We start from the raw sequence: 9,788 nt of genomic DNA, 5'->3' as shown, positions 1-9,788 counted from the left end.
CTTTTCTTTTCTTTTCTTTTCTTTTCTTTTCTTTCTTTCTTTCTTTCTTTCTTTCTTTCTTTCTTTCTTTCTTTCTTTCTTTCTTTCTTCCTTTCTTTTTTTTTCATCCAGGATGTATGTAACCCTGGCTGTCCTGAAACTCCCTGTTTAGATCGGGCTGGCATCAAACTCACAGAGATCACCTGCCTCTGCCTTCAAGTGCTGGGATTAAAGGTGTGCACAATCATACCCACCTCCTAGGTTTTTCTAAAATATATTTAAGTAGCCAAATATCACATACTTAAATAAATGGTAACATCAAGGCAATCAGAATCCAAAGACTGGAACTGTAATTAATATTAAACTGAGATGCTTTAATTTATACAAACTCCAAACATGTCCAACAATGGAGACATAACCATATTTAGGAATATTTACTTGTCTAAACATTGTCCCCTCAAATACACATGTCACATACTATAACAAGGTGATGAAACACAAAGGCAGCCATGTAAAAATGCAGTTTTCACATGGAAACAATGTTCATATCAGAAAGCAAATTTTCACTTTAACAGCGAGTATCTAAACACAAATCTCCCTATTTGTTCAGTAAGACTCTCTAGACAGCATTTTAAAATCTCCAAAGAGCCAGGTATGGTAGTATATACTTGCAGTCGTAGCTCTCAGAAGGCTGACTCGGGAGGATCAAAAATTTGAGTTCATCCTGAGCTACATAGTGAGTTTGAGGTAATCCTATCATCATCAAAAAAAAAAAAATCAGTTGTCTTAGATACTGCTCTATTACAATGAAGAGACACCATGAACAAGGTAATTTATAAAAGAAGGTGTTTAGCTGGAAGTTTGCTTATGATTTCTGAGGGTGAGTCCATGACCATCATGTCTGGGAGCATAGAGCCAAGCAGGCAAGCATGGTGTTGGAGCTGTAGCTGAGATCTTGCTTCTGATCCAAAAGGGGCATGCAGAGTGATTCTGGGATTGACATGGGTTTTTGCAATGTTAAAGCCCACCTCCTCCAAAAGGCCACACCACCTCCAATAACACCTTACCTCCTAATCCTTCCTAAACAGTCCACCAACTGGTAACCAAAGATTCAAATATATAAACATAGGAGGGCCATTCTCATTCAAGCCACCACAGAAAGGTGACATGTGCCTATAAATCTAACTCCCAGGAAGAATCAGGCAGGAGGATGTGTTGTAGCAGTTTCCTCTGAAATTAAAACCTTCCATCTTGGAAGAAACCTTGTTAAGACACAAGATGTAAAAGGGATAGGGAATCAACATTATGTTATTAAGGAAAATGAAAAATTCCATCCTGCAGAGAAGGTAGTTAAACTCAGAAATAAACAATTCAATAGCTTCAGGAAATTCCTGAAATTACCCAAATAAACTCGCTCCTCCCTCTCCAAGCATATAGAAGCTATAAAAACAGCTACGACTTACACTCGACCAGCTGAGTGCCTAGAAGAGTCTTAGACAAATTCAACTACCTGGAAAGGGTACTCTCCAACATTTATTGAGCTGCCTGAAGGCTGTGCTGTGTGCTCCATGCTCCCAGCTTTTGTAAGCTGTCACCCACGCTGGGATGGGTTTTGGTGATGCAGTCATCTGTGTTCTTCTAAGTAACCCCAATAAAACGTATCAACACACAAGATGGACTCTGGTAGTTTTCTTGGGTTCCCTATCTAGGGCGAGTAGACGTTTGTTCACCCAAGAATAGTGTTACACCACAGAAGATAAGTTAAACCCAGAAGTTTCAGGCCAGTGTAGGCTACATAGCAAGATCCTATCTCAAAATAAAATACAAACAGCAAATCAATCAAATGTTCTTCCTGAAGAGGCAGATGATTTTATGATACAGCTTGTAAAGAGTAAGGTTACTACATGCAACACTCCCTTTGCTGGGTGTGGCAGTGCAAACCTGTGTGTGATATCAGCACTCAGGAGGATGAGGCCAGTAGATCACAAAGTTCATAGACAGCCTGGCATCCCTAACAAATTCAAGGCCAGCCTGGGCTACATAGTATGACTCCATTCTTTCCAAAAGCAATTAAAAGCAAACTCTCCTAAGGCATAAATCAGAAAATTTTAACTAAAATCACATCCTAGGAACACTGAATTGGATGTCATTTCCAAAATTTAAATATGTCACTCTTCATCCTGAAAGATTATACAGATTGTTTGTGATATTTGGAGAAGGTAAATTGGGGTGAACATTCAGCAAATAAAAATACAGGATATACAGTTAAATCTGAATTTCAGAAATCCCATGCAATATTTTAAGTTACACTTATATAAAAAAGGTTATTGTTTACTTGAATTCAAATGTAGCTGGGCATCATGTGTTTTACCTGGTAAGAACAGAAATAATTTAATGGACTTTCAAAGCAACAATATGAAAATAAAGAGTGTAAGGACCCAGATTTAATACTTTGTTTGTTCATTAAAACAATGGGTGGAAGGGAAGTGAAACCTAAAAGCAGTTTTGTCGGGTTCAATCAAAAGGTAGGTTTCACTTCAAGCTACTATTTAGTGCACTTCTCAAAGTATAATTTCTATCTCTACAATTTTGTGATCTCTAAAATCAAGAACAGCCCCAAGGTTTGCACACAGATGGTTTACAACTGATTTTACTCTTCCCATTACCTTTGAAAAACAAACCCCTAACAACATACTTAAAACCAATCTAACTTAATGGAAAAATTTTTTTTAAAAAAAATAGCCTTTTCTACCTGCCAGGTGCAAGTCAGCAAAGTCACAGCTTGTTAGCACCTTTTAATAAGCTCATAAAATAGAGTTTCATGCATTGTCTACTTGCATCTCCAAGCAAAGTTCAAAATAAACGTCAAAAAAGAAGGTAGAAAAACAAAAGAAGTCATTTTCACCGTGAGTCCAACGTAATGGGTGAGACATTACTAGGATAGCCCCAACACATAGTACATCAGACATTTGTGCTACTTAAAGCTGGGGCTTCCCCAGCTCCAACTGGATTGCACTACATCCAGTGAAAAAATGCTTATGGGAAATGTACTAAAACAAAAAGCATGTCCATGTTTTAAACAATTTGCAAATTATATTTCCCCTATGGTAAGCATCCTGGTTTCATATAAATTAAAATGATAAATTCTGAGATTCCTCTAGACTCAGAGTGATGCTAGTCCTTTAAGCTACTTCTGTTTCCCATATACATCCCTGAATCACTCTATACTCCAAGTCTGAAGCCAAGCCAGTCACCACACTGGGAGCCTGGACATTGTTCCAGAGGCAGTGGTCTCATCTAAGCACAGTGTGTGATCATGTGTGGTGTTTGTAATACTACAAATAGGTTCCACCCAACACTGCACAAGCAACCTCTACGAATGGGAGCCAGGAAGTTGGTTTTTTAAAAAAGCCTTCACTATCAATTCTAATGCACAGCTTGGACTAAGAACATTACATTACTTAGATGACTCAACATATTAGGCAACACTCATATTAGTGTGACACAGGACTTTCATCCATCCTGAGGTTAAATGTCTCCTCTCCAGATGACTCACAACTAGTCACAAGGCTAGTTCCTTGGTGCTATTTTATGGGCTGAAAAACTCTTAAGATAATTGCTCAGCTTCTATCCAAACAGCCTACAGAAGCCGTGCCAAAGCTTGTCCTAGGGCAAGCATACAGACAGAATATACTCAACTGTTCATAATACAGCTTGACTCTAATATTTCAGGAGACAAAATCCCCCACACACATACCCTGGGATCAGGATGGTGATTTTTAAAATTCACTTCATTGCCTTACATATGAGGTCATGAACCATATTCATGGGGGAAAATACATTACACTCAGTGTCTACTGGATTTATTATTCAGAAAGAGAGGGGTGTATAGTTTAATCCATTTCAACAGCAACAAAAAAGAAGCTACAAGAAAATGAAGGAGTCATTTCTTTTTGTCATTTTCCAGTGACCCGTGTATGTGTAGCTGAGTAAATTACCCATTCCATTCAGTGTTTAGATTACTGCACTCTCGAAGAGAAAAAATCATTTCCTTGAAATTCAATAATACAGCCAACATATTACATTTCAAATATTGTACACTTCAAAAATAAAGTCATTTTAAATCAGTACAATGTTCTCAATCTTGCTTGTTTTATAGATATACAACAACTTACAGTCCTGTTTGATCACCCCATTTCTCCATGCCAGAGTCAATTCATAAAGCAATCCCTTTACTAGATAGATTCTAAGAACCAGGAACAATAACAGAAACAACATGTATTCCAAACACTTCTATTATCAGAGACCTCAATAATATATGTACATGCTGTTCTATCAAAATAGAGAAAAGCATATGCCTCAAAGAGGACCAACTATGAACCCTCCATAACTAGACCTACATGAATAGAACTCTGCTTACAACAAACACTCTGTCAGCTCCTATGGTACCTGAAACGGGTCTTGTTTGCATAAAGGTAAGACAATTTAAGGAAGGAAGACAGGAAGGAAGGAAGGAAGGAAGGAAGGAAGGAAGGAAGGAAGGAAGGAAGGAAGGAAGGAAGGAAGGAAGGAAGGAAGGAAGGAAGGAAGGGAGAAGAGAAAGCTTCTGTTAACAAATTATGCTGCTTAAGGAAAACAAAACAAAAAGCCAAAAAAAATATTTCTCCATCCTGAATAAGCATCACCTCATTAGGAAAAATTACAGTAGGTCTTTCTGTACTGTGTCAAATCTGGATATGAATTCTGCAGGCTCTCTCAGTCTTTTTATTTGTTTTGAGAGGTCGTGTTCGGTCGTTCTGGCTGGCCGTTTCTTTCCTCATTAACCACCACAGACTAACCTCAAACTCACAGTCATCCTTCTCACCCCACCTCCTGAATGGTGGTATTAGCAGCAGGAGCCACAAGAGCTGGATTTGGTATTGATTTTCAAATTAAGAATTTGAATTTTCTGTGCAAACAAATTCCTTATACTGGTATCAGTAAAAGGCATGCATAATTTCCAATGTGAAGAATTTAAACGATGTAAATATACAAAGCAATTTACAGTTTATAACAGTGTTCATGGATATAATCTTGTTTTAGCCTCTCAGGAAAGAGCTCCAAGAGGCTGTACCAACATCTTCACTTTATAAATTATAAAGCAGAAAGGCAAAGACATTAAATATCTTGTCTACTATCCCTTCACAGGATTCTGCTGTCACTTCCTTCAAACAGAAAAAAAAATACAAAAGATTCTACTTATTCTCACATTGCTATATAATCCAAGTTTTTCTGAATAATGAAATATAATCAAGACATACAGATACTATAATATATAAATCCTAAATGTCACAGTCTCTCCAAACTCTGTGTTAATGTTTTTAACCTTTACATAACGACCCTTTATGAAATCTAATGATAACTGAAGATCTTCAGCCCTGAACAAAGGCATATAAGCAAATGTTCACAGCAGCCTTATTCATAATAACTAAAGAGCAAAAACTACCCAAATGTTCATTAGCTATTGGGTGTATTAATAAAATGCAGCAAATCTATATTATAAATTATCATTCAGCCACACAAAGGAGTGAATGCTGAAAACATCACACTAAAAGGAACTGGCCAAAACAGCAACAATCACACAATCTTATTCATATGTGAAGTCTTGAAAAGGTGTTCTCAGGATTTGACAGTAAAATGGATTTAACCACAGGCTGGGGAGAAGAGGGGAGGAGAAGGAGGTAGAAAGGTTGATCAAGGAGTACTGACTTAGAGTTAGATAGGAGCAAGAATCTTTGTTATACTATTGCATAGTAGGTTAACTACAGATAATGTGTTGCACATTTCAAAAAATTGAGAAGAAAGTATTTAGAAAGCTTTTACCATAAAGAATTGACAAGTACTTAGAGAAAGAAATATATTTAATCTGATTTAATCATCATGTGATGCTCCATTGATGTGTTTTTCTCTTGGTTAAATAAATTTAAGGGCTAGGGAGATGGCTCAGCTAGTGAAGTGCTTGCATACAGGGATAAGGGCTTGAGTTCCAGTCCCCAGCACCCATGTAAAAGGCTGGGTTGATGCACACCTTTAAAACTAGCACTGAGGAGACAGAAATGGAAAGATGCTTGCAGTCTGTTGGTCAGCTAGTCTTACTTAGTTGGTGTGCTCTAGGTTCAATAAGAGACCCTGTCTCAAAAAAAACCAATAAGGTATATAGTGATGGGGGAGATATCAGATGTCTACTTCTCTCTACACTCCACACACATATGTACATGCATGAATACTTACACCCACACAAACATGAACACATACATATACCACAGACACACAGAAAAAAATATCCAGAATAGGCAAACTAATGGAACTATGAAGTAAACTAATTTTTGCCTAGGGCTTGAGGGGAGGTTAGGTAAATGTGGACTGACTACCTGTGAGGTCTCTTGATGAGGGGATGGCTATGGTCTAAAATTGACTGTGGTGGGTGAAGAACACACAGAAAACCACTAAATTGTATACTTTAAAATGTCTCAATTGTATATAAAAATTGTGTCTCAATAAAAATGTTCTTTTATTTACAGTGCTTGGAATCAAATCCAAGGTCTTATGCCTATAATGCAAGAATTCTACCACTGAGCTATAGTACAGCCCTCCAATAAAGATATTTTTTAAATAACCATTACCATGGACAAATAAAATTTACCTGAAATTTCCTGAGCCCCCAAAATTCATCTACAAGTATAATAGGTCCAAGAACCAAAGTTAGTCAATTCCAAGAATTATCAGATTTTCTTTATTTCACAGATGTTTTACTTCAGTTGTCCCAACTGCTACCAAAACTATGCCTCATCTTTTTTAAAGCCTCTATGCCACTAGATCATGTGATCATGGTTTTCAAAACTGATTCTTTATAAACAAATAGTACAATTTCATAAATATAAGCTTAAGAGCTAGGTCCAGGCATAGCAGTGCACCCCCCATGACTGAAGCATTCAGGAAGCTAAGGCAGGAAGATCAAACAGTCCAGGCCAGACCAGGCTATGCAGTAAAACCCTATCTCCACAAAGGGTAAAAATAATCTTTAATGATTGAGCTCTATTACTTGCAATGAATAGCTGTAATTAAAATTATAAAAAGATTTTTGTCATAAATCTTTTAATAAGCAAGGTCCATACACAAGTAATAATATTTAAAATAGAAAAGAAACCTTCCATTTAAAAAGGTCAGGGAAAATCAGCCAGGAAAAATGAGTTTAGCCTTGAAAAAATAGGAGTTGACCATTAATAAAAAGGGATATGGGGAATTCTAAATGAAAGCAGAAACAGGGAACCAAAGGGGGCTAAGCATGCCCAAGTTGGCTCTAATAAGCCACTGAAGGCTGCTGAGATGGCAGTTATCAAATCAAGGCTGCTATGTTCAAAAGGCAGTTGTAGATGCATGCATGTGAGAGTCAGGAAAACTGCAGTACGGGCACAGGAGCCTACTACAAGAGTATGAAGAAAAGGTTGCCAAATTGTATTTATTTTAGGGCATTTTTAAATGTCAGGGCATGCTAGAAATACAGTGGTCTTAAATGAGCTGTAGCTGCTCATTTAAAGCCGCCAATAGGATCCAAGTATGCTCTCAGGTCCAGTAGTTCCGCCTACTTGGGAGGTTGACTTGTTCCCTGGAGTTTGAGGCCAGAGTTTGAGCGCAATTTAGGAAAAAACCCTGTCTGATAAAAAGAAGAAAAGAAGAGACACGAGAAGGGAAGGGAAGCGAAAGGAAAAGAAAAAGAAAAAGAAAGAAAAAAGTAAAGATGGCAGCTGTATTTCACTGTGGCACATATTTATCCAAGAAAATCCATATTCCAAAATATTTTAACTTTTCAAGTTCTTGCTCTACTGATTTTGGGATTAGGAGGCTCCAACTTGTTCTTAGGTTACCTTTGCCATTAACTATATTCTATAAGTTTTCTGTAAAACGGTCTTGATAAGAGTGGAATCATAAACTTTCTGGCAAACAGGTAAAGCTGAACTCCCAAACAGTAAACAAAATGGCACACTGCAAGAGCAAATGCTGTTGAGTCCAAGGGCTGGCGGGACACATCATTTCCCTTGAAATTGCTTTAGTTTTGTGAGCTTGGGCTGTCCAGGTGTTAATAACCACGGGCAGTAACCATTTCTGGGTTATACATTTACCACGTGGTCAGGAACTGAGCAGATGGCATAGGGGTGTGTACCTGCCTGGCATAGTCGAGGATTGGTCGTGTTTAAAGACAGACAAAGAGGCCGGAAGAGGCTGAAGGCTACCTGAAAGGTTTCCTTCCTACACAAAGCAATGTTAACCGCAGCAACTAAGAAGGGGCCACAGAAGTGTCTCACTGACTCCCTCCCTACTCACACGCCAAAGAAAGAGGCCTGGCTCTAATCCCCAAAGACCAGTGTGCCAAATCCAAACAAGCTTTTTTACTTTCACCCTGCAGCCCTCCGCTCCCTTTTTCCCTTCCGCTCTAAGCTTACTTGTCCCGGATGATAGTCTGAAGCTCCCGGATCTGATCATTCATAGGCAGCAACTTAAGCTGAGCCCCAATCTGTCGGGAGAGTTCACAGTCCCCTAGCAGGGAGTCGCCGCAGACAGGTGCATCGTAGTTGCCACTGTCACTACTGTCACTGTGGTTCTCAGAGTGAAGATCAGTGCTGCAGCAGGCCGGAGAGTCCCGCTCCGAAAGCACGCTAGAATGGGCGTGCCCAGGGAGGAGAGTCAGCTTAGCCATAGCAGCGTTATTTTCCTCTGCATGATCCAGGACCCGGTCCTCAGCTAGCAGATGGTCGGGACTTGGGCTAGAAGTAGAGTTTACTTGCCGATTGTGACAGGGCATGGAGTCCGGACGCTGTAACTCTGTGGCCATGCACGGGGCCCCGGGCTATCCCCGCTGCTATCAAACCCTAGGGATAAAGGGCACCAAGAAAGGGATGCGGACACGTGCGTCCTCGTGGCCCCTGGCTCCTCCAAATCTCTAACCCTGGCTGCCCTCTCACCCCTAGGCCTCCGCGGTCCTTTCGCAGGCTTTGCCCATACCCGCCCACACCAGACGCGCACTGCTGGCTTAGACACCTTATTGGCCTATCTCTCTGCCAGTCTACAGTATGCTGGTTTGTTAACTCTTAAAAGTCTTTCCTGCTTGAGAGATTATCACACTAGCTTGGCAGAGGTGGCTAAGCCAGAGATCCTTGGTTGCCGAGTCCTCAGAAAACCCCTAGGATTTCTTTCAATCAGAACTTTGGTAGAGCCAAGAAAAGATATGGGTGGATTATACATGCAAGGCACTGTTTTGTAACTTTCTGTCTTGGCAAAGAAAAAACGTACTTGGGTAGTTGGTTACATCTTCAAGCTAATGGCTTATCTGTGTAACAGAAGAAGCAAAGTAAGAACAGCTAGCAGGCTGGGCCTTTCTAGACTCTTCTACAAGATGCCATTTCGTGTGTGTGTGTGTGTGTGTGTGTGTGTGTGTGTGTGTGTGTGTACAAATGTAAGGAATTTATTGAGCTTTCCGAACTTAAGATGACAAACAATAGCTTTTTTTCTTCTGTATTGCTTTTTTTAAATTAAGGCATTTTTATTAGATATTTTCTTCATTTACATTTCAAATACTATCCCCAAAGCTATCCAGAAAATTCCCTATACCCTCCCCCTGCCCTGCTCCCCAACCCAACCACTCCTGCTTCCTGGCCCTGGCATTCCCCTGTACATTCTTAAATATGCTTGACCACTAAAATTTTTCTTACTGATATTGGTTGGACACTGTATTGCACATGTTACTATGGCATAATTTTCATTACACTGTTTGT

At 39.4% G+C, this 9,788-nt stretch overlaps 1 protein-coding gene across 1 annotated transcript in view; it reads right to left on the bottom strand.

The window, feature by feature from the left end:
* Uprt (uracil phosphoribosyltransferase homolog) overlaps positions 1 to 8,994 on the bottom strand; it is a 23,258-nt gene extending 14,264 nt beyond the window's left edge. Inside the window, exon 1 of the mRNA XM_021188447.2 lies at positions 8,460 to 8,994. Within this exon, the coding sequence (XP_021044106.1) occupies positions 8,460 to 8,848 (389 nt within the window). The 5' untranslated portion in view covers positions 8,849 to 8,994. The remainder of the gene's footprint in view (positions 1 to 8,459) is intronic.
* Positions 8,995 to 9,788: the final 794 nt, after the last annotated feature.

Source organism: Mus pahari, chromosome X (assembly GCF_900095145.1).
Source record: "Mus pahari chromosome X, PAHARI_EIJ_v1.1, whole genome shotgun sequence".
In the NCBI taxonomy this organism is placed as follows: domain Eukaryota; kingdom Metazoa; phylum Chordata; class Mammalia; order Rodentia; family Muridae; genus Mus; species Mus pahari.
The sequence above is the reverse complement of the archived record's forward strand: the minus strand, read 5'-3'. Positions and strand labels throughout refer to the sequence as shown.